The sequence below is a fragment of the Pseudophryne corroboree genome, chromosome 3 (genome assembly GCF_028390025.1).
Source record: "Pseudophryne corroboree isolate aPseCor3 chromosome 3, aPseCor3.hap2, whole genome shotgun sequence".
NCBI classification, from domain to species: Eukaryota; Metazoa; Chordata; class Amphibia; order Anura; family Myobatrachidae; genus Pseudophryne; species Pseudophryne corroboree.
Window position 1 is genome coordinate 389,103,811 of NC_086446.1, and position 26,304 is coordinate 389,130,114.

Sequence of the window (26,304 nt, forward strand, 5' to 3'; positions counted from 1 at the left end):
CAGATTCCTGACACTGTAGATAGATAGATAGATAGATAGATAGATAGATAGATAGATAGATAGATAGATAGATAGATAGATAATCTGCTATTTTCCTACATATCATGTAGGAATTACATATACACATTACCACCATTCCTGCAACATACTTTTGACTCCATGTTGAGTCTATGTTCCAGTTGAGTCAGATTCTTTAGAGGATAATGAGCAGCAATTTGCTATTAGGGGGTGATTCAGACCTGATCACTGGGCCGCTAATTTTGCTGTCCTGCGTTCAGATAGTCGTCGCCCAAGGGGGAGTGCAAATTCGCCATGCAAGTGTGCGATCTCATGTGTACGCTGAGCTGCAAAAATCCACTGTGTGCAGTCTGTGCGCAGTCCAGGACTTACTCCTACAGTACGATGAAAACAGGCTGAACAGGGCCGGAGCTGATGTCAGACACCCTCCCTGAAAAGGCTTGGGAATGCCTGTATTTTTCCGAACACTCCCAGTAAACGGTCAGTTACCACCCACAAATGGCCTCTTCCTGTCACCTTGAGAACGCCTGTGTGAATGAAATTTTCGCACCATCCTGTAGCTGAACAGCGATGCCCGTTGTTGGCCGATGCGCGTGCGCATTGTGGTGCGAAAACGCACAGCTGCGATCAGGTCTGAATCAGCCCCTTAGTTAGATACACCTAATACAGTGGTCTTTAACCTTCATGACCCTTTTTATGGATATAGTTTAACGCGTACAAATTAGAAGGGTTTCTATTTTAGTTGTTCAGTGTAAAGACCATAAGTATATGACATTTCACCTACAAACCAGTTACTGTACAAAAACAAATGATACTTACTGCGGATAATTACTTGAAAAGTGAAATTTTATAGCAACCACGTTTAAAAAAAAATGTTGCAGAATATTATACTAAAATGACCTTTTGTTTCATTTACAAAAGTACTTGATTGGTGGAGACTGGGCCTCTCTGTACTTTGAATTGAATGCTTTTTGCACCTCCCAAGCACACTCTATACAGAACATTACACAAGGGTAAAAAGGAAAAATATCAAATGTATAATAGGGACACACAGAGACAATCCGGATTCAACCTCACAATTCTGAATTATTTAAAACATTGCTACGTTAAGCAGCATTTTAGGAGAACAAAAGGTGACATTAAAGTTAATTAAAATTGTGGTCCTCCAGTTGGGTTCAGTATGTTTGACCACCGAACGGGATGCTGGCGATCACAATACCGATGCCAGAATCCCGATCTGTGAAATCCCGATAAGGGCAAGATAAGTATGTTACCCCCTCTCCCCTACCCCCTAACCCTCCCTTCCTGCAGCATAACCCTAACCTCCCTCCTTAGTGACTAACCTTAACTTCCCCCTAGTGGTGCCTAAACCTAACCCCTCCCCTCCCCTCCCCCTTCCTTCCCAGAAGGCATTTTAACCGCATCTCATGTAATTTTTTTCATGCTTATACAACTTGTGCCTTATTTACTATCCATGCCACATACTATTACCTTTAGTAACAGTGTGGCGAGCGAAGAGGAGCGAGCTACCAAGCCTGTAGAGTGGCGAGAGGACGCATTTAAAAATTTGGGTAAAAAATATTGAAAGCTACAAAATAACACACACAAAAAAATTGACCTTTTGACCATGTCGACCTTTTGACTCTCGACCTTTTGACCTAATTAACATTTTGATTGTCAACCTTTTGACTGTTAACCATATGGGGTTAACCTAATGAATGTCTATCATTTAACTGTCTAACCTCAATACCACACCCCTTTCTCTTACTACAATACCTCCCATCTATGATTTCAGCCATGACTTTATAGTATCAGAGAAATTATTGTGTGTTTTTTTTTTTTGCTGCATCAAGATATTACACAAGCTGCTTTTTGATTCATTTGTATTCAATGCAGAGAGAACATTCAAGGATCTCTTACCCACATTATCAATGCCTCCCCCCCCCCACACACACACACGCGCACACACACACACACACACACACACACACACACACACACACACACACACACATATCAACAAATATTAGAGGCAGCACAGAAACCCTCTTCACAGACTATAAACAGTTGGCACTGCCATACATATTCAATTTATGTTATTGTTTTCTTCCTATGCCTCAGTAATTAGAAATCAACAATCTGCTAAATCTTAATTAATTAATGAAATGAGCGCTATGTATAAAATGGATATATTATTGCTATGAAACCTTGTGCAATAAATTAGTGATGTGCACTGGAAATTTTTTGTGTTTTGTGTTTTGGTTTTGGATTCGGTTCCGCAGCCGTGTTTTGGATTCGGACGCATTTTGGTAAAACCTCCCTTAAAATTTTTTGTCGGATTCGGGTGTTTTTTTACAAAAACCCCTCAAAAACAGCTTAAATCATAGAATTTGGGGGTCATTTTGATCCCATAATATTAGTAACCTCAACAACCATAATTTCCACTCATTTTCCACTCATTCTGAACACCTCACAATATTATTTTTAGTCCTAAAATTTGCACCGAGGTCGCTGGATGACTAAGCTAAGCGACCCAAGTGGCCAACACAAACACCTGGCCCATCTAGGAGTGGCACTGCAGTGTCAGACAGGATGGCAGATTTAAAAAATAGTCCCCAAACATCACATGAACATATTACAGGGCCTCAGCCGTTCCTTGCCACTCCGTGTCGTAAATGGCATATTGGCAATTTACGCTTCTCATCAGACGCTTTTAATTTAGATTTTTGTGTCATTTTACTGAACTTTTGTTTTTTGGATTTTACATGCTCTCTACTATGACATTGGGCATCAGCCTTGGCAGACGACGTTGATGGCATTTCATCATCTCGGCCATGACTAGTGGCAGCAGCTTCAGCACGAGGTGGAAGTGGATCTTGATCTTTCCCTATTTTACCCTCCACATTTTTGTTCTCCATTTTTAATATGTGGAATTATATGCCAGTAATATATCAATAGCAATGGCCTACTGTACCGTACTGCTATATATCATATACTGGTGGTCAGCAAAATTCTGCACTGTCCTCCTAATATATAACACTGCGCACAACTAAAATGCACCACAGGTATGGATGGATAGTATACTTGATGACACAGAGGTAGGTAGAGCAGTGGCCTACTGTACCGTACTGCTATATATTATATACTGTGGTCAGCAAAATTCTGCACTGTCCTCCTACTATATAATACTGCGCACAACTAAAATGCACCACAGGTATGGATGGATAGTATACTTGACGACACAGAGGTAGGTAGAGCAGTGGACTACTGTACCGTACTGCTATATATTATATACTGGTGGTCAGCAAAATTCTGAACTGTCCTCCTACTATATATACTGCGCGCAACTAAAATGCACCACAGGTATGGATGGATAGTATACTTGACGACACAGAGGTAGGTAGAGCAGTGGACTACTGTACCGTACTGCTATATAATACTGGTGGTCACTGGTCAGCAAAATTCTGGACTGTCCTCCTATACTACAATGCAGCACAGATATGGAGCGTTTTTCAGGCAGAGAACGTAGATATTTTCAGCACACTGAGCACAGATATTTGCAAGCACACGGAACACAGATATTTGCAGCACACTGAGCACAGATATTTGCAGCACACTGAACACAGAAACTGAGAGAACGCTGCACGTCCTCTCCCTATCATCTCCAATGCACGAGTGAAAATGGCGGCAACGCGCGGCTCCTTATATAGAATACAAATCTCGCGAGAATCCGACAGCGGGATGATGACGTTCGGGTTAACCGAGCAAGGCAGGAGGATCCGAGTCTGCCTCGGAACCGTGTAAAATGGGTGAAGTTCGGGGGGGTTCGGATTCCGAGAAACCGAACCCGCTCATCACTAGCAATAATATATACATTTTATACAAAGCGGTCCTTTCATTAATTAATTCATATTGTTATAACTAAATGGAGCAGCTTCCAAATTACATAGCGCAAATGAGTATTTTCAATTTTAATCTGCTAAATCTTATTTATTCATTAAATGCAGCAAATATCAGAGATAACCGCTGTGCTCTCCTGTTTTCAATCCCAAAAGTACAAACCTTTGGGAGCTGCTTATTTGCTGAATTTACCAAACTCCAGAAGCTAACGTCATTTCCAGATGGCATTTGCCATGTATCCTATGGGTTACTTTACTCAAAATGTACCAGAGAGGGAGCCTTATGTTGGGCTTTTTATTTTATCACAATCTGCATTTTTAATGCATAAATCCGCAACATGAAAATGATAATTTTCATGCAAAGGTAGTATTCTGCTCATGCCAGGAGACGGTCCCAGAAAAGCTGATTCGGTCTGCATAAACATTCCTCTACATAAAAGTTTGCAAAATACGTACTGTAGTACCCATCTGGAGCTGGCGTTACCTATAGAGGCCAAGCTGGTAAATCTTGCAGCACAGAAGCCCCGTGGCGCCTGCACCTGCGAACAAAAATACTGTGGAAGATATTTATAGATATCTGCTGTGATCCCTCCATAGTATATCTGGGAAATCCTTAATCTATAATGGGTACCCTCCAAAAACTGCAAATACTGTAGTTAATGTGAAATAGGCCCCAATGCAGGGTCAGCAGAGGGTTGGGTATGTTTTACCTGCGTCCAGTCAGCATCCTGACGCCGGGTTCCCAGCTGAAGTATGCTGGGGGGAGCGCAATGAAGCCCCTTGCAGGCTGGCAGCGCTCTCCACACTGCGGGCTCGCCACAGGTTCTATTCCCACTCTATGGGTGATGTGGATATAGTCCCTTTTAGTTGGCGTGCAGACTGTTGGGATTGTCAGGCTTCGGGATGTAGGGGGAGGTATTGTGACCGCCAGTCACATAACTACATCCAGTTAATACATTTGAGAAACACTAAATTTATTATTGCCACAAATGGCGACAATAAGAAATCATAATTATCAGGTCTAGAACCCTTTAATTAATAGATACAGTAACCTTATTTACAGTACTGCAAAAAGTGATAATTGTGAGGAAAAGTGGAAAACATCCCATTGCAAAGTATACAGAGAAGCATCTATAATGCAACAATCAGAACTTTGATGCCTCAACATAAACAGTGATAGCAACAGCACCTCATAGTGATCTACAAATTAATGTTTACCAAGTATATGAAGATATTTGAATATGTTTTGTGAAGGCTGCATAACGGTAAATCTTCCAGTAGCCAGTTGTGTTTTGGAATTTATTTACCTTTATTAAATATAATTTCCCTGCCTGCATATGAGGGTCATATCTTAAATGTTACTAAACATCCCAAGACTTGTTTAGGAAATGGATGATTAGATAAATCTGTTTGCGCTGCTTTAGCTCAGCCAGAAGACTGATAAATCGACCTCTTTGCTCCTTGATATGTGACACAGATGCTAAGTGGAAGCCAGCTCCAGTCTGACAAGGTTACACTGAATTGTTGCAAACTTCTGGTGCAGAATCCCCCTTTTTTTCTACACGTCACGTCATATATGTTCTGTGACGGGTCTCCCGGTGGGAGGTCTGTTTCTAAGGCAGTGCTGAGTAATCTCATTATTTACACGAAATCTGTATTTGTGCAGGAAAGGGCTTCGCTTCCTGAAATACTATTCTCGCTTAATTCCCACTCAGCTGGCTGTGCTGTGTTAATAAGCGCAGGGAGAGAGGATGGAGAGTACTTTCCTCTGCACGCTCATTAGCTCGCTGTGCCTGCTCACTTGGGGTAAGCTGTTTCTCTTACAACATCTTCTCTTTTATTTGTCTGCACATCTGTGTACTGTCATTTATTATTCTGCACTTTCAACTAAGTTTCTTGCAAGTTTGGATCTGGAGAAACTGAGCAACAGGCTAAACACAACTCTTACTGTACAGTGTAGATAGATCAGGATAGGACTTATTGTACAGTGTATAGGATATGATTTACTGCACAGTATATAGGATGTAAATTACTGTACAGTATATAGCATGTGCCTTATTGTCAGTATATAGGTTTTGACTTACCTTACTCTATGTAGGCAATGACTTACTGTACAGTACTGTATATAGGATATGAGTTACTGTACAGTACATTGTATAGGATATGACTTACCGTACAGTACAGTATATAGAACATGACTTACCGTACAGTATATAGGATATGACATACTGTACAGTACAGTATATAGGATATGACTTGCTGTGCAATGTATAAGATATGACTTATTGCCCTCTGTGGAGAACCAGACTACGGCAAGTTCTTACAGAGCATCTCCTTATATACCTACAGTATGTACTATCCCACACATGCATGTTGCAGATTTCTTTCTTGCTAAATTCTTCATTTAAAAACTAGCAGCTTGCTCAATAAAAAGCTGGAATTCATACAAGTCTGTCGAGGTTCTGGGGGAAAATACAGTGTTATCTTTTGTCATAGAAGTGTTAAACTGATTGAAAGTGTACTTGTTCAAAGGAGAAAACTGCACTTTCTATTATACTCTCTCAAAATGTTAATCTATTGAAAAAAAGAAACACAGAGCTGCTTTTAATTAGTGTTGTTTTATAAACGTTGTTTTCTTGTTTGGATGAACTAGTATACAATACATGGATTAACAAATCAAATTATAATGGTCCTGTTGGCTCCTAGCAGCCTTTGTGCAGTATGAATGATAATTTCCCATATAGTTATTTATTGATGATGCTTGTGTTTCACTGAATGTCCTCCTGAAAGCAGTATGTTTTCTCAGATTGGTTGCTAATGTTTACTCACTGCTTTATGATATGTGCTGGCATCAAAAGTAAAAAGATCAGAAGTGACTGACAGATCAGCTTCCCAAAAAGGTTCTAAGGCAAGTTATAGTTTCCAATAACCAGTGTAGCACTGTCAGCTGACAGTCATTGCAGAGAAGTGCAGACTTGTGTGTGTTTTGTGATTGTGAGGAAGTGGCAAAAATACGCATACTGTAGATAGATTTTATGTATGTATTTGAATCTAACTATCATCTAACACTATACTGTATGCATAGGACAAACATAGCTGGCATACCTGTGCCAGAGACCGCAACCATAGTATCTCCAGCATTTGCCATTTCTCACCTTTCAGTATTGCTGATGTGCAGTCAATTTTACCCTAAAGCTAAGTACACACTAGGCGACATGTCGCCCGACCCGGCAGACTGAACAGACATATTGGGCACATTGTCTAGTTGTCTAGTGTGTACCCACTACTGCGGCACTTCCGCAGGTCGTTTACTAGGTCACCCCACCAGGCATGATAGACACTATCTATCTTTCATACCGGAACCACTGGTGACTAGGTGTATATTTAATACAGTGCGGGTTTTCAAAAGTGGAAATGTTGCACATAGCAACAGATCAGATTCTGGCTATTATCTTCTAGAAAGTGCTAGATAAGTAAGTAAATATACACCTAGACTAGATCTCGCATTGATGGGTATACTAAAGATCTAATGCAAGAAACATAAAATAATGTACTGTACATAGGGAACTAAGAAAAAAACAGTTACTGAAAAGGAAAAACTAGAAACATTAAACTACCAGGAATACAAATGCAGTTCATAGGAATACAAATGTTTTTAACAGAATTTATCAAATTATCTTAGTGTAAAGCTGGGTACACACTTAACGTTGGTGTACCCAGTCGCTAGCACGGCCGATAGAACGATATATTAGCTGTACTGTACAAACTGAATGGTATATTACGTGATTGTGCTATATATCGTTCACGGCCACATTAACCTGTATACCGTTGTATGCCGGGTTGTCCCATCGGGCGTGCATCATGCCTGGTGGGGTGACCTAGTAAACGACCTGCGGAAGTGCCGCAGTAGTGGGTACACACTAGACAACTAGACAATGTGCCCAATATGTCTGTTCAGTCTGCCGGGTCGGGCGACATGTCGCCTAGTGTGTACTTAGCTTTAGGGTAAAATTGACTGCACATCAGCAATACTGAAAGGTGAGAAATGGCAAATGCTGGAGATACTATGGTTGCGGTCTCTGGCACAGGTATGCCAGCTATGTTTGTCCTATGCATACAGTATAGTGTTAGATTTTATGTATGTATTTGAATCTAACTATCATCTATCTACAGTATGCGTATTTTTGCCACTTCCTCACAATCACAAAACGGTTCCGGTATGAAAGATAGATAGTGTCTAGTTAGACCAGTGGTGGCCAACGCGTGGCTCTTGAGCCACATGCGGCTCTTTCTTCATTCAAATGTGGCTCCCAACACTCAAAGTCACGTGACCAAAATAGATCTGTAAACGGCTGCACTCCAGCCAGACATGCAGCAGCACTACGTAGACTGAGAACTGAGGGAGCCAAATACACACGGTGGAGCTGGCTGGAGTGACACAGGCGGGTGCTGGCTGGGGTGACACATGGGGTAACTAAAGTGTATTATGTGAATCTGGCTTTTCAATTATTTGAATTTCAATATTTTATGCGGATCTGGCTTTTTCAATTATTTGATGTAGAAGTGGCTCTCATTGTATTTTATGTTGGATCTGGCTTTTTCAATGTATTTTATACCAGGGGTGTGGCCTAGCAGGCACAAGGTCGCACCCCATTTTTGCAAGTGCGCCTTCGGCTCAAAGTCGGCTCTTTGATGTACCTAACAAGATTTCTTGGCTCTTTGTCTCTGACTGGTTGGCCACCCCTGAGTTAGACAGTCAATAGATAGACACCATATGTTAGATGGACATTAGGTCGACAGGGTCAAAAGGCCGACAGGTCAAAAGGTCGACATGGAAAAGGTCGACAAGTCAAACGGTCGACGGGTCAAAGGGTCGACAGGGTCAAAGGGTCGACATGGAAAAGGTCGACATGAAAAAGGTAGACACCATGTTTTTTGCATTTTTCTGGTTTGTGTGGATAGTTTTGTCATCTGGGATCCCCAATTGTAGAAAGGCATACCCTCGCGGGGCTCGCTTCGCTCGCCACGCTTCGGGCACGGTGGCTCGCTGCGCTCGCCACAAGGTTTATAACCAACTCTATGCCGACATGGATAGAGAAAGTATGAAATAATCCAAAAACATGTTACATTTAAAAAAAAACATTTGTCTATCTTTTTTATGTCGACCATTTTCATGTCGACCTTTTGAACCCGTCGACCTTTTGACCTGTCGACCTTTTGACCCTGTCGACCTTTTGACCCTGTCGACCTAATGTCCATCTAACATGTGGTGTCTGTCTATTGACTGTCTAACTAGACACTGTCTATCTATCAAACGGATAGGGTCACCAGTATACCGGCAGCGGGGCGAGCGCTAGAAAGCCCCTTGTGGGCACGGGGGTTCACTGAGCTCACTACTGGATCTATTCTCCCTATATGGGTGTCATGGCATTTCACCGCCTGTCGGGATTTCGGCATCGGCAATGTTACCGCTGGGTGGTCTCGTGATTGCTATATATATATGTTTTCTGGTTTTCCCAGAACAGTTCCATAATTTTTCACTAGCTGTCCTAATTCCGACCTCTGATGCACTCACATTCATTCAGGATGTTCCAAATCTCCATATTTGTGGGGTAGTAAAGTGAATTGCAAATTGTGATTATTTATTTAAATTATGCCAAAAATCAGCTGAGATTTTCTTGGTTGAAAATAAAGGGAATTTATGTGCAAACCACTTTTTTTTTTTTGTACTATATAACTACTGTAATTAGATGGTGTGTGACACACTTGGCTGGCCAAATTGCACAGATCTGATACCCAACTAAACAACTGGATTGTTTGCAAGTAAGGTTTCTATTTATTAATAACTGTTGTGGCGCCACATACAATAATATTCCATATCGATGCATAACATGGTAATTTGGAATGTTTTTTGTATACACTTTATCAATCCATCACAATCCCAGCTACTAAGCGGTTGTTTTCTCCCCCTCACATACAATGTAATGCTGCTGCATTCAGTCATTGGCCCTCATTCCGAGTTGATCGCTCGCTAACTGTTTTTAGCAGCCATGCAAACGCATTGTCACCGCCCACGGGGGAGTGTATTTTCACTTTGCAAGTGTGCGAACTCTTGTGCAGCCGAGCACTGCAAAAACATTTTGTGTTCAGTTTCAGAGTAGGTCTGAACTTACTCAGCCCTTGCGATCACTTCAGTCTTTTTGGTGCCGGAATTGACGTCCCACACCCGCCCTCCAAACGCCCGGACACGCCTGCGTTTTCCCTACCACTACCAGAAAACGGTCAGTTGACACCCATAAATGCCCTCTTTCTGTCAATCTTCTTGCGATCGGCTGTGCGTATGGATTCTTCGTTAAATCCATAGCTCAGCAACGATCCGCATTGCACCCGTACAACGCGTGTGCGCATTGCGGTGCATACGCATGCGCAGTAGAGACCTGATTGCAGCGCAGCGAAAATCGGCAGCATGCAATCAACTCGGAATGAGTATGTGCAGCACTACTTGTGCAGTGAGATATGACCCATAAGAGATCATGGGAACCATCTTCAGCCTTATACAGCCACCATTGAAGAATCAATGCATGACGTTCCACTTTCCACTGCTTATTAAGTTGAGCAGACACCACAGTTCCCATTGCAGGCTATGGGGACGCAATACAGTACAAAAATAGAGGGATGCAATAGAAATCAGTGATTTCTCTGCAGTATCCCTCACTCTTCTTAAATAGGAGGAAGCGGTGATAACCCCTTTATCCTGCAAAAAAGATGGAGTAAGTGGTTATCATCACTGCTTAATAAATTGACTCCTTAGTTTCCTTAAGAATTAATCAAGAAACTGTAATGAATGTGTTTGAAATTAAAATCAGTTATTACAATTTCCAATTAATTTTACTGTGTAACAATCTGAAATTGTAACTGTAGAAGAAAAACACTGCCTTTCTACTCTAACCAAACACTGGTAGAACATAAAGGTATAATGAAAATATAGAACTTGATAAAGTTGAATTTAGTATAAATGAAATAATAGTAAGTATTGGAGTTACGCCACAGATTACTACCAGCAAGGTAACATTCTCAGCAATACCCATACTTACCGCCTATGTGTGTAGCCACTGCCATTGTGAACCTGCTTTAGTTCATCTTTATTTTGGCAATTGTTTAAAGAATGTAAATTCTGTTTATAAAAGCTACTAGAAAAAAATGGAAGTTCCAAGATGATGTTGGTCACTGCCCTTGGCATGGGCTGAGCTTCATTGTGATACTTCCATATATGCATTCCTCATTTAAAGAACATGACTATCGTAACCGCATTTCAGTCAGAGTTTTATTTCTTTATTCTTTCATATAAACTGATGTACTTTGTTTATGAGATGTCTGTAGGTGAATGAAGACACATCTGTACTTCAAAGTTGTCTACTGCTACAACAAAGGACAAATGAGTATCTGGATACTGAAAAACCGGAGCACTAATATATGCAGGGGTGTATTGGTGCCTGAGGGGGCCCGTGTGCCTCCTCTGAGCAGTGTCCCCAGTCCCCGCTCCCCCCAGCGCCTCTCCATATAACATTGTGCTGACAGGCAGGTCCCTCCTACTCCATGGCACCATCTTCCCAGTGTTATTTGGCTTGAGCATAAAAGAGCAAAGGCTCTGGCACAGTGCAAGAGTTTTTGCCTTCACTACATGGCACCTTTTTTCCCCAAAGATGGCACTGGAAAGATGGCACAGCAGAGGATGGGGGACCCACTTGCCAGCACAAGGTAAGTATATTCTGGGTGCTGGATGAGTGGTGTGGGACTTCCCTGGACGCAGGGGCCAGTGTACACCAAACATCCTGTAACCATTGTAAATACGCCTAGGAAGATAAACTACTTTTAATAGATTCACAAAAAAAGACTTCTGATGGCCATATTTCATGAATGTTTCCCTCTTTTACTCAATGCTGTCAGAAGAGTTATGATTTGCTGAAGATGTCGCTATACTCAAGTCTTTTGCCAAACAGCATTGCTGATGCTACCCTGGCTTCTGGGTTTGTCACTAGTCAATAGCTTCTCTTCTGCTTCAAGGAACAGCGCATAGACACTGCTGCTTAGTTCTATTAACAGAGGAGGAGGACCTTGTCCATCTTCCTCTACTGAGGCCCGCCTCCTCTGCAGCGCTCGTTAGAGCAATGAAGTCTAAGCACTATAGGGGCACAGACTTTATTGCACATGTGCAAATGTCCAATGAAATGGTGCCGTGGACATTTTTCTAGAGATTTTCTTACTGCGCATGCGTAAATCTCCAGAAAAATGGCCGCTGCCCCATTTTGTAGAGAGATGCCACCTGCTTGGGTCTCTGGAGAGGTGAGTATTTAAAAACTGGGTGCAGTGTGGGCCCCCCTGGTCCCCGGGGGCCCCTGTGCACCGCACACACTACACCCATTATAAATTTGCCAAACAAATGCTCGTTGCCAGGGGTTTCATGCGTTGGGTGTCATGCTTGCTGGCAGGGGTTTCATGAGCTGGGTGTCATGCTCGCTGGCAGTGGTTTCATGTGCTGGGTGTCATGCTCATTGCCAGGGGTTTCATGCTCTGGGTGTCATGATCGTTGCCAGGGGTTTCATGCTCTGGGTGTCATGCTCGTTGCCAGGGGTTTCCTTCTCTGTGTGTCATGCTCGTTGCTAGGGGTTTCATGTTCTGGGATCCATGCCCGTTTCCAAGGGTAATGCTCATTACCAGGTGTGTATATGGGCTGACGGGAGCTAGCCTGCCAGCACTGCTTTCCTGCTTCCCCTCCTCCCGTCTATAGTACTCCGCTCAGGGAAGTGCAGAGTTTTGCAAAATGACGTGGAAGACTATTGGATGGAGGAGGGGGAGAAGGATAGGAGCCACAAAGTGCCGCAACGGGCGCCCCATGCAGTTGCATGGCTCGCCTGCCGCTAGAAAAGTCTAGAAATAATGGGGGTCATTCCGAGTTAATCGTTAGCTGCCGTTGTTTGCAGCACCGCCAACAGGCTAAAAATTGGCATTTCTATGCATGCACCGCAATGCGCACGCGCAACGTACGGGTACAAAGGCCTTTGTGGTCTTGAACAGGTTCTAGCAATGTTTTCATTCGCACTGGCGGCCACAAGAAGATTGATAGGAAAGGGGCGTTTCTGGGTGTCAACTGACCGTTTTCAGGAGTGATTAGAAAAATGCAGGTGTGCTAGGGAAAACAAAGGCATGGCTGGGTGAATGCTGGGCGGGTGTGTGACATCAAAAGCCAACACTCCAACATTAGAATCAACGCACAAGTACAGGGCTGGTCTTGTTTTGCACAAAATGTTTTTGCAGGCGCTCTGCTGCACAGGCATTCGCACTCCTGCAAAGGGAAAAAACACTCCCCAGTGGGTGGCGACAATGCGTTTGCACGGCTCCTAAAAACTGCTAGTGAGTGAACAACTCAGAATGACCATCAATATCCGCTACAGTAAGTAAGAAGCTTTGGTTACTTGAAATTCTCAATTTTTGAGATTTAACAAAGTTAGTTTTATTGTGCCTTATCCAATGCAATTTTAACATGGAGACAGTGTTTGAGTAAACAGAAAAAAGGAGAATATCGTCAAAATACACAACCAAAAATGTTTCCAATAATTGCAGTACATATTTCATTAATACAATTTGGTACCTTAAGGTGTGTACACACGGTGAGATATTTTCTTGCGATTTTAACTATATAGCCAATTTAATGATCTCTGGTGCATTTGGTGTGCCAGGGTTGAGGTGTTTCTCTACGAGGTTGAATAGTGGTCGGTAGAGAAACAGTCAAGAGCAGAAGTAAGGGATGTGTTGTATAGAGAAGTGGCTTGTTCAAGGCATGAGAGAGAGAGAAGTGAGTTGTACAGGGAGGATAGGGAAGTGGTGTCTATTGCCTCAATATGCTTAGTGACGGTAGCCTAAGAAGGTAGAGATGGAGAAGCAGAGAGAGATAAGTTAAAGAGAGCAGGTGGTTGTCGGAGAGGGAAAAAGGGGAGTTGGAGAAATCAGAGATATAACTTTGGTGAGTGAAGACCAGATCCAGTGATTGTCCACTCACATTGGAGGGGGAGGAGGTCCACTGGTATAGACCACGCGAAGATGTAAGGTTAAGGAGTTTAGAGACAGGGGATTTGTGGGTATACTGACAGGGATGTTGAAATTGCCCAAGATAATGGAGGTAATGTCAGAAGAAAGGAAGTGGAGAGGCGAGGAAGCAAAGTTGTCGATGAATTTAGAGGGAATTCTAGGAGGATGGTAAATTACAGCTACATGTAGAACAACAGGTTGGAAGAGGTGTATAGCATGGACCACAAATGTAGAGAACGTAAGGGAAAGTTCTGAGGGTGTGAGTTGGTAGGAGTAGCTAGAAGGTAAAAGAACCCCAATACCACCACCATGGCGACCCCGAGGTCAGTGGGTGTGTGAAAATGTGAGGCCCCCAGCAGAGAGAGCAGTGGGAGAAGTGGTGTCACAGGGGGTAATCCAGGTTTCAGCAGATGCAGGGAGTTGCAGAAAAAAAGGGTTTGGGTGGGGGCCAGTTTGGTACAAACAGATATGGCATTAAAGAGGGCACAGGATAGGGAATATGAGTTTGTGGGAGAGATGCAAATAAGATTATCTGGGTTTCTGTAGCATTGAGGTGAGAGTACTTTGGAAGGCAGGGATACAGAGGGTGTAGTTATGGTGCTGGCTTCTGAGAGAGGAAGGGAAACTGCAGGAGTTGGGCATGGAGGGAGTACAGTGTGATACTGATGAATGTGAGGTGAGGGGACAGGGAAAGATGGGAGGGAGCAGGGCTAGGTGGTAGGGTAGAAAATATGTTTCTAAAAAATTCTTTGTTTTTTTAATATACTTTATATAGTAAGAGCTCTGGCGTATATGTTAGTATGACAGAAAAGGCTCTGCACCACCTGCCTCACCCCACCACACGTCACTGAGAGGTAGTAGCGGTAGTTAAACATTACCTGTAGATGAGAATAAGAAGATAGGAGTTAAATCACACTTTTCACATTGTTCGCTGCTAAACCTCCTCCTTTATTCATTGCAGGTTATAGGCACTTCTTAAAAAGGTACTTCTTAAATTAATAATTGATAAAAAATAGCGGCACCAGTAATTTAGTCAAACAATTCCTCAACTTGGGGTATTTTTTTTATTTTTTATTTCAATTTGTTTAGACCACTGTGGTCATTACAATGGCAATAATCCCACATCTTTCATAGAACAAATAGTATCCCAGCACCAACAGGTAAAGTTAAAGGTCTGATAATTCTTTTTTCTATATTTTCTTTTATATAACCTTATTTATTACCACATATTTCTATAGTGCCAGTAGATTCCATAGAACTTTATAAATGTGAACAAACTCTGTAATAAAAAAATGTCAGGGTATAAACAACAGACAGACAAAAAGGTTTGTCTTGGGGCAGGGCTGTTTCTAGCCAATTTGGCTCCCAGTGCAAGATTTAAAAATGCGCCCCCCCATGACATAAAAAAATGTCCCGTCCACCCCCACACACCTAGATAAAAAAAAAGTGCGCACGCACCCGGCAAGGGGGCGTGGCCTCATCTAAATGGGTGTGGCCTTGTCTGAAAAGACTACCTCACAATACAGTTTTTGACCCTGCTCCAACAGATCACGACCACCACAGGAAAAAAAATTCTACCATATTAAGCCCCACACAGTAATGCCCCCCTGCACCAAATTATGCCACACACCGCAATGCCCTTGATACATTAAATCCCCACACTACGGCAGGCAAGAGTCCCCATTTCACACATTATGGCAGGTGTCCCCATTTAACACATTGAGAGAGAGAGAGAATACTTACAGAGGCGATTACCGCTCTTCGGCCCGCCTCACCAGTCGCTCCTCGCGCCGACCTTTCCCTCTTCCTAACTTGGATCCTCCTCTGTACTCCGCTCAGGGGGGGGGGGGAAGGGGAGTTTCGCGGAGTGACGGGGTTGCGTCGGGACATAATGACGCAACCGCGTCATTCCGTGAAACTCCGCCCTCCGAGTGGGTTACTAGGGGAGAAATAGGAGGGGGAAGCAGGGAGCCACAGTTAGTGCGGTTGCACTGCTCGCCTGCCCCAAGAAACGGCCCTGTCTCGGGTACTGAGAAAGCATAAACCTGAAATGGGAAATAGCTGAATCACACAGTCAAAAAGTCTATGAGGTGGTACAGTAATGTTAGCAAATGTTTTGCAATTACATCATAATATTCCTTGTATGTTTTTAGTCTGTACTTTTAAATTGTAAAACAAGTAGGTAAAGAAAGGGATTGCTTATAACAACACATGCTCTATAGAACAATTGCTCCCAAGATTCAATCAGTAATGGAATTGTATATATGCTACAATGGATTCCCCAATGCTTAAGGCAGTAAAATCTAAATTTCTTCCATATGAACACTGCTGACTGCTAGAGTCACTTTATAATCTAGAACATAGCAAGTACTGTATGTTTCAGCTCTGAGCCACAATAAAACAATAATTTAATATACAATACAATCCCTGCAGTCCCACTATCAAGAAAAGCAAAAGGATACATTTTGTCTGTATTCAGTGTGTTCCCATTTGTGAATCATTGCAGGATATACTAATAAGTGGTTTTAAAAATCTTTGCTGGTTGTATAACGATATTAACTAGTAACATAATGATATGATTCCTAGAAGGAAATACCTATGGGCCTAGATGTGCTTTCTGTGACAGTCGTTTTACAGTTTTATAGATCTGGAACAGGCAGAGATATCTCTATGGGCAGCACAGACCAGCCCAAACGTTTGATGCTGTTGTGTGCTAATAATGTTATCTACTATAGCTGTAATTTACACTGGCTTTATGTCCACATGAGATAAACTCGGATATTTAGATTATTAAACTGCACACATTGTTGATAAGAATTCATTAATGGAGTATTGGTCTAAGTAATGATTTAATTGCTGAGGCAGACCTAGTATGAGTGGATTACTTCGTTATAGATCTTTCCAGTTTTAATCCATGAACCAGTGTTGGAATCCAGCACAGTGTTCTCTAGTGGCCGATGACCTTACAGCAGAGAGTGAAGATTTGTCTCCAAGAAACCAACACTGTGAGGGTTGTTATAAAAGCCACTCAAGGCTTCAAGGGATCGGTATGAAATCCCGCCAATCAAAATCCCGACGGACTAAATCCCGACACCCATTGACCGATGGTCAAAATCCCGACAAGGTCGAAATACCGACACGGACTAAATACCGACATGTAAAATACCGACAAGGTCTAAATACCGACATGTAAAATGCCGACAGGTCGAAATACCGACATGCATTTTTTGTTGTTTTTTTGTGTGTATGTCGACATAAATCAACATGGACACCATATAAAGTGTACCGCGTCCCCTCGCATGGCTCGCTGCGCTCGCCATGCTTCGGGCACGGTGCCTCGCTGCGCTCGGCACACTATTATATTCCCCCTCCAGGTCCACTGGGACGGTAAAGTATGAACAAGTCGGTTTCAATGAAAAAAATCATGAAAAACTTGTGTCGGTATTTCGACCTGTCGGCATTTTACATGTCGGTATTTAGACCTTGTCGGTATTTTACATGTCGGTATTTAGTCCGTGTCGGTATTTCGACCTTGTCGGGATTTTGACCATCGGTCAATGGGTGTCGGGATTTAGACCGTCGGGATTTTGATTGGAGGTAAAGTGACTGCATCCCGGCTTCAAATGAGGCATCTACAAATTAAAGTGCAGTGTTCTGTGGTTCAAAGTCAAAAGCACAGATTATAGATCTCCTTTTAGTAATGGAATAATGATGATGATTCTCTGCTGCTCTGACTCACCAGAGCAAGGCCTTAGTTAAATATACAGTAGTTTATAGCTTTCACAGACATTTCGGAAATATTTACCAGAAAGTAGTTATCGTAGGGTCTGCTATACAAGCAGCATCTGCAGTTTGTGGAACCCTAGATGACTCTTTTTGGGTGGTGACTTTAATACAAAGGACTGAATTTGTCTTCATGTTATAATGTGACACCATGACAGCAACCCTTTAAAACCAGCTAATCATGTTTTTAGCCCTTTCAGCCCTCTTTCCTATAGAGTGGGCGCTCATCTGCCCCCAGTGCATGCAGTGGTAGTACAGTTGTATTCTAGAAGGCTTTTGGCCCAGGAAAATATTTTAGATAATAAGCCATATGTTGATCCAGAGACAGAAAAAACTTTGCACATAGGTAGAAAAGCAGATACTCATACAGACCAAGGAAGACAAAGCATGGACAGAAAGCCAATCAGAGGTCACAGGTGTGATGTCTTGGGCCGGTTGGCTTGTGCTGACTTGGGGGTCCTGTGCCCGGGACTTCAACCTTAGTTTTAGAAACCCACCAGATGAGGTCACCTGGTCACGGTTGGTGGGCCCATATTTTTGCCCAAAAATTATGCTAAGCACCTCAGTTTTGCTCTATGTTATAATGCAGAGTTTATTATAAATATTCTTATTAGCAGTGCTTAGTACTATAGATTGTGTCTCTGCAATTTCTTTTTTTTTCTGTGTGGTTCTTCATTAGTACCTCAGTTATATTGATTTAACCATCTGTGACAAAACATAGATATCTTCAAATCCTGGACTGTGACTGTGCCTTGGGGGCCGAGGTTGGGAAAGACTGAACTAGAGAATAGGCGAGTGGGGTAGTACTTGGGGTGCAAAGGGTTGTGTGTTTACAGACTCCAGTAATGTAAATCTGGTCATGGTTGGGATGAACTGTATGTATTCTAATTAGAGTAATTACAGACCAAAAATAATAGGGTACAGGGCCATTGTTCTTAATCTAATATATAAAAATGAAAATCTGTCCTTCTCCACAGTTTACAAGCGAAGAACGTGAAATTTCACATACAAGTGTATTAAAACATGGTGGAGGCAACTAAAACAATTTGTAATCCCTAGCACCCCTAGGGGGGCAGACAGCAGCACATAGTATATCATGAGACAGCATAACTCCGGAATTGCTGGAGCAATGTACTCAAAAATTGGTACACATATGCCTTACAATCTGGCAACAAACACTGTGGGATGAAGACACCCCTAGCGCCCTTAGGGGTGAGGCAGCAGCACTGAGTATGTCAGCAGTCAGCAAAACTGTGGAAGGCCTGGAGCAATTTACACCAAACTTGGTACACATCTCACAATCTGGGAACAAACTCTGTGGGTGTTAGACACCCCTAGCACCCCTAGGGATGGGACAGCAGCACATAGAATTTCAGGATACAGCATAACTGCAGAATGCCTAGACCAATTTACAACAAACTTGGTACACATATGACTTACAAGCTGGTAACAAACACTCTAGGGGTAAGACACCCATAGCACCCCTAGGGTTGAGGCAGCAGCACAGAGTTTTTCAACAGGCAGCATAACTCTGGAATTGCTGGAGCAATTTACACCAAACTTGCTACACATATTACTTACACTCTGGGAACAAACACTGTGGGGGTAACACATCACTAGCACCCCCTCCAGCAGCACAAACTATATCAGGACATGCATGATAAGTCAGTGATGACAGGACTGCATGTGACAGGGACAGTGACATGATGTGAGGAGGGGGATGGAGGTAGCACGAACCCACACACTGAGAGTTATATAGTGGAAGTAGCACGGTCCCCCAGCAGCACATTGGGTTTTCATTTTATTGATGTGTATAACATTTTACATGCTTTTTTTATACTACGTTATTTATACTGTGTGTTTAATATTTAAATTCATTTTTGTATACAAACATTCTTAAAATACCGGGCAACGCTGGGTACTCCAGCTAGTAGGGAATAAAAATATCAGGGATTTCATTAATTGTTATTAAAGAACAGATGGTCACCAAGGATGTACTTGACAATTGTAACATTTGATTCAATCAGTTTGGAAATATAATAAATGTCTGATATGATAACATCCATGGCTCTCAAACGTGCCAATTACTTTTTGCCTAATGTGTCATCACAGTAGCATTTTGCAAGAGTTTCAGCTCCAGTGAGATTCTAAACCTTTTTACTAAGGTTGCAATATATTATAAAACATGGAAAGCCATAACTTGATCTTGTTTAAAGGAATAGCGCACCTAAAACCACCACATAAACACAAAGGCATTTTGTTACATGTGCAATTGCAGATATGAAACGTGAATATAACATTATCTAGTTGACTGCAAGCACTTGACATTTGTTAGTAGCCTCGTGAGGTATCAAGCACCCTACATTATTTTTCAAGACATGGCAACCGCATGCCTTGCTGTTTAACTACGCAATTTTCAGTGATAAACCGCAGGGGGAAGGCCAGAGTGATGCAATTCAATGGGAGACTGATAATCTCCTGTGAATCCGGTAGTGTCCCAAACTGCAGAATTTTCCGTGAATGTCCGGGAGAGTTGTAAAATATGATTTTTCTCTAGTAGTCTAGTTGAATAAATAGGCTACAGACTCATACAGTATATATTTATTCAGCTAATGAAAATGGGTGCTTCCAGTTCATGTAGGCCACCAGCAATGTATTGCATGTATTTGTGAATGTGACTGAAACTTATTTATCTAGAACAATTTGTAATTATGTTTAGTGGGTATGGATCACCAAATCTACATTAAAAAGGTCTACAGCCATTAGGTCGACATGCATTAGGTAAACAGGGTCAAAATATCGACACATGAAAAGGTCGACATGACAAAAGGTTGACACAAAAAATGTTGATACAACACTTTTAAACTTTTGTGGGTGTCATTTTCGCCATCAAGGCACGTGGAACACTAATTACTGTACCATGTCCCCTCGCATGGCAAACTCTTCGGGCAAGCTGTCTTGCTGCCCTCAGCCAAGGTTACTATTCCCAATCGTAGTCAACGTGGATGGTAAAGTATGAAAAAGTCAATTAAAATGCTTTAAAAAAATGTGTCGACCATTTGCATCTGTTGACCTTTTGTACCTGTTGACCATAAGCACTGTCAACATTTTATATGTCGACATATTGTCCATGTCCACCTTTTGACCATGTCGACATACTGCACGTAGACCATTAGTGGCCAACCTAAGGACTGTTGAAATTCTCATGGTTGACCTAGAGCACCGATACCATGTTTAATATTAGCTTTGCCCTGGCATTTCTGTACTTTTAACTGTTCTAATCTGTAGTGCTTATATAAACACATTTACGGATGGTGTAATGGTTGGCATTACTGCCTCATAGCACTGAGGTCATGGGTTCAATTCCTACCATGGCCCTAACTGTGCAGAGTTTGTATATTCTCCCCGTACTTGCGTGAGTTTCCTCCGGGTTCTCCGGTTTCCTCCCACAATCCAAAAATATACTGGTAGGTTAATTGGATCCCAACAAAATTAACCCTAGTGATTGTGTCTGTGTGTACATGTGATAAGGAACCTAGATTGTAAGCTCCACTGGGGCAGGGACTGATTTGAAAGGGCAAGTGTTCTCTGTAAAAGCACTGCGGAATATGTGTGCGCTATATAAATAACTGGTAATAAAATAATAAATAAATATTTAATAGGAGAATTACTGATTAAAGTAAACAGTTTAATTAATTTCAGCCTTGTGAAGCTTCAGGTGAATGAAGTCGATCACTTGGGTGTTTAAACGCCCTGGCACAAGGTGGCGCTTGTTCTCTTTGAATTCCCGTTAAGCAACTGAATACAGCAGGCATTCCCAACCACGGTCCTCAAGGCACACTAACAGTGCAGGTTTTACTGATATCCAGGCTTCAGCACAGGTGACTTAATTAGTAGCTCAGTTATTTTGATTTAACCATCAGTGCTGCAGCCTGGATATCACTAAAACCTGCACTGTTGGTGTGCCTTGAGGACCGTGGTTGGGAATGCCTGGAATACAGGGACAGGGAATGTGAAGCCCTTGGCACGGGTGGTCTTCTGTATGCCGGCGGTCGGGCTCCCGGCGCTCAGTATACCGGCGCCGGGAGCCCGACAACCGGCATACCGACACTTATTTTCCCTCGTGGGGGTCCACGACCCCCATAGAGGGAGAATAAAATAGTGTGGCGCACGTAGCGCGCCACCGTGCCCGTAGCGTGGCGAGCGCAGCGAGCCCGCAAGGGGCTCATTTGCGCTCGCCACGCTGTCGGTAAGCCGGCGGTCGGGCTCCCGGCGCCGGGATGCTGGTAGCCGGGAGCCCGAACGCCGGCCAGCCGTAGTGAACCCCTTGGCACAATCTCCTGTTTGCTGCTGTATGTTCCTTATGCAGCTTCGCTTGATTTTAAAGGAAAATACAGTAAGTACTTTATAAATAAAATTAATTAAAAAAAATCAAAACAGAAGCAATGGTTTGAAGTGGAACTTTCTGTATTCCACCAAAAAGCTTTTCCTTGACGTCTGACGCCCACGTGCTTATTAAAATTATAAGTCCAGGTTTATAATATAATTATATTTACCTGGCAATGTAATTATTGTACAAATAATAAGCAGATTAAAACAAAATAGTATATATGAGAGTTTCAGACATTTTAAAAACAGACTCTCTGAAAGGAAACATTGCCAAGCTTAATAACTGAAAATTATTTAAATATACATTCACTTTTGATAATAATCTTTTGTCATTAATATGGACAATCCTTCTTTATATGAAAATATACACACTGCTGGAGTGTACTAAAGACTAAGCCCTGCAGATCTAATCTAGCGCTACCGCAGCCAAAATAATGTGGCAAGTTGTAAGGACAAACATTTTAACAGGAAGATCTCATTGTTTTAGAAGAAAAAAAATTACACGTTAATATAATAATAATAATTTTATTTATATAGCGCTTTTCTAGGACTAGGACTCCAAGTCGCTTGACAGACATCAGATATTGGGCCTAATTCAGGGGTGGTCTTCTGGTTGCCGAATGTCGGGATCCCGGCGCACAGTATATCGGCGCCGGAATCCCGACACCCGGAATTCCGACACATATTCTCCCTCGTGGGGTACACGACCCCCCTGGAGGGAGAATAAATAGCGTGGCATGCGTAGCACACCACTGTGCCCGCAAGGGGCTCATTTGCGCTCGCCACGCTGTCGGTAAGCCGGCGGTCGGGCTCCCGGCGCCGGGATGCTGGTAGCCGGGAGCCCGAACGCCGGCCAGCCGTAGTGAACCCCTTGGCACAATCTCCTGTTTGCTGCTGTATGTTCCTTATGCAGCTTTGCTTGATTTTAAAGGAAAATACAGTAAGTACTTTATAAATAAAATTAATTAAAAAAAAATCAAAACAGAAGCAATGGTTTGAAGTGGAACTTTCTGTATTCCACCAAAAAGCTTTTCCTTGACGTCTGACGCCCACGTGCTTATTAAAATTATAAGTCCAGGTTTATAATATAATTATATCCCGACACCCGGAATTCCGACACATATTCTCCCTCGTGGGGTACACGACCCCCCTGGAGGGAGAATAAATAGCGTGGCATGCGTAGCACACCACTGTGCCCGCAAGGGGCTCATTTGCGCTCGCCACGCTGTCGGTAAGCCGGCGGTCGGGCTCCCGGCGCCGGGATGCTGGTAGCCGGGAGCCCGAACGCCGGCCAGCCGTAGTGAACCCCTTGGCACAATCTCCTGTTTGCTGCTGTATGTTCCTTATGCAGCTTCGCTTGATTTTAAAGGAAAATACAGTAAGTACTTTATAAATAAAATTAATTAAAAAAAATCAAAACAGAAGCAATGGTTTGAAGTGGAACTTTCTGTATTCCACCAAAAAGCTTTTCCTTGACGTCTGACGCCCACGTGCTTATTAAAATTATAAGTCCAGGTTTATAATATAATTATATCCCGACACCCGGAATTCCGACACATATTCTCCCTCGTGGGGTACACGACCCCCCTGGAGGGAGAATAAATAGCGTGGCATGCGTAGCACACCACTGTGCCCGCAAGGGGCTCATTTGCGCTCGCCACGCTGTCGGTAAGCCGGCGGTCGGGCTCCCGGCGCCGGGATGCTGGTAGCCGGGAGCCCGAACGCCGGCCAGCCGTAGTGAACCCCTTGGCACAATCTCCTGTTTGCTGCTGTATGTTCCTTATGCAGCTTCGCTTGATTTTAAAGGAAAATACAGTAAGTACTTTATAAATAAAATTAATTAAAAAAAATCAAAACAGAAGCAATGGTTTGAAGTGGAACTTTCTGTATTCCACCAAAAAGCTTTTCCTTGACGTCTGACGCCCACGTGCTTATTAAAATTATAAGTCCAGGTTTATAATATAATTATATCCCGACACCCGGAATTCCGACACATATTCTCCCTCGTGGGGTACACGACCCCCCTGGAGGGAGAATAAATAGCATGGCATGCGTAGCACACCACTGTGCCCGCAAGGGGCTCATTTGCGCTCGCCACGCTGTCGGTAAGCCGGCGGTCGGGCTCCCGGCGCCGGGATGCTGGTAGCCGGGAGCCCGAACGCCGGCCAGCCGTAGTGAACCCCTTGGCACAATCTCCTGTTTGCTGCTGTATGTTCCTTATGCAGCTTCGCTTGATTTTAAAGGAAAATACAGTAAGTACTTTATAAATAAAATTAATTAAAAAAAATCAAAACAGAAGCAATGGTTTGAAGTGGAACTTTCTGTATTCCACCAAAAAGCTTTTCCTTGACGTCTGACGCCCACGTGCTTATTAAAATTATAAGTCCAGGTTTATAATATAATTATATCCCGACACCCGGAATTCCGACACATATTCTCCCTCGTGGGGTACACGACCCCCCTGGAGGGAGAATAAATAGCGTGGCATGCGTAGCACACCACTGTGCCCGCAAGGGGCTCATTTGTGCTCGCCACGCTGTCGGTATGCCGGCGGTCGGGCTCCCAGCGCCAGTATGCTGGTCGCCGGGAGCCCGGCCACCGGCATACCATACTACACCCCTAATTCAGACCTGTTCGCTCGCTAGGGTTTTTTTGCAATCCTGCCTTCGCATCGTCGCCACCCATAGGGGAGTGTATTTTTGCTGTGCAAGTGTGCGAACACATGTGCAGCAGAGATGTACAAACAGATCTTGTGCAGTCTCTGAGTAGCCCAGGACTTACTCAGCTGCTGGGAACACTTCAGCCTGTCTGGGACCGGAATTGACGTCAGGAACCCTCCCTGCAAACGCATGGACACGCCTGTGTTTTTCCTTCCACTCCCAGAAAATGGTCAGTTGACATCCACAAACGGCTTCTCCTTGCGAACGCCCATGAGAATGGATTCTACGCACAAACCCATTGCTGAGCGGCAATCCACTTTGTACCCGTGTAACGTGCCTGCACATTGCGGTACATATGCATGCGCAGTTTAGAACTGATCGCAGGCTGTACAAAAATGCAGCCTAGTGATCAGGTCTGAATTAGGCCCATAAGTGCATTGTACAAGGATTTGGTAATTACACAAAATAGAAAACCAAACAGAAATTCTAAAAAACAGAAACCTAGAAAGTACAGTAGGCTAAATGCAGTGTTGGGGCAGTCATTTTGGGGCAAAACTTCCACAGGTTCTATATTACACTCATGAAAGGTACCAGGTAAGGCAGCAATATTGGCTGCACTACGTAGAATTTACCCTGGGTAGAATAAGTCACGCCTAGAAGAGATGACACACAGTGGGTGATTGCAGCATCTTGCTAGGAGTAGGGTCATGGTCATATCATGGCGTGATGGATTATATCTCAACAATGGTTTTAGATATGTTCATCGGTTATACTAAGACCATTGTTGAGATATAATCCATCACGCCACAATATGAAGCCATATTGCGTTGCAATCTAATACACCAGATATAACCTGGTTGTATATACCTACCTCAACATGTACAATTAGAGGTGTAGATGGTTTATCAAGTTATTCCCACCTTGGATGTCTGAGCATCCGATTTCTGTACCCCTGAAGAAGTCTCATTAAGGGATGAAACGCGTTGGGTCAATCTATCTTTCTGCTTTTGTGTCACTCAGTGAATCTATACCAACAAAGAAACAATGTAAAATCGGATAAATCCGAAGACACCGCTTTGTGAAACCTTATCGATGCTCTTGATGTTTTATTGTATTTTTATGAATACATTTTACTTGAATGTATTTGAGACTTTTATTGTATACCACTGCAATTAAGTACGTGAACAATACCATTAATCTAGCACCCTTTGACAAAGGGGCGGGACAGCCCCGAAATGTTGGAGCTTTTTGTGATGGCATATTGAATACACTTTTTTCCTGTTTAAGACTCTGAGTGCAGCAACATTTTTTTTACTTCTACAGCATTGCTTACTGAGGGCACCGGACCCTGTGTTGTTCACTTGTGGGAGTGCTTGTCTGATACTGTTTTGCTATATATATATATATATATATATTACAGATGTGCGGCTGGCACTTTTCGTGTTTTGGTTCTAATTCCACTTTCGTGT

General features: G+C 42.9%; 1 protein-coding gene across 3 annotated transcripts in view; it reads left to right on the forward strand.

Annotated features, from left to right (window-relative positions):
* The first annotated feature begins 5,599 nt into the window (after positions 1 to 5,599).
* The window catches only part of RAMP2 (receptor activity modifying protein 2), a 79,304-nt gene continuing 58,599 nt past the window's right edge, over positions 5,600 to 26,304 (forward strand). For 2 of the 3 annotated variants that reach the window (XM_063960044.1, XM_063960043.1), the window contains exon 1: positions 5,638 to 5,723. Coding sequence is in view for 1 of the 3 variants with exons in the window: in XM_063960041.1 (XP_063816111.1) it covers positions 5,669 to 5,723 (55 nt within the window). In the remaining 2 variants the exon portion in view is untranslated. Of the gene's footprint in view, positions 5,724 to 26,304 lie in introns of all 3 variants that reach the window. The other variant, XM_063960041.1, reaches the window with a different exon arrangement.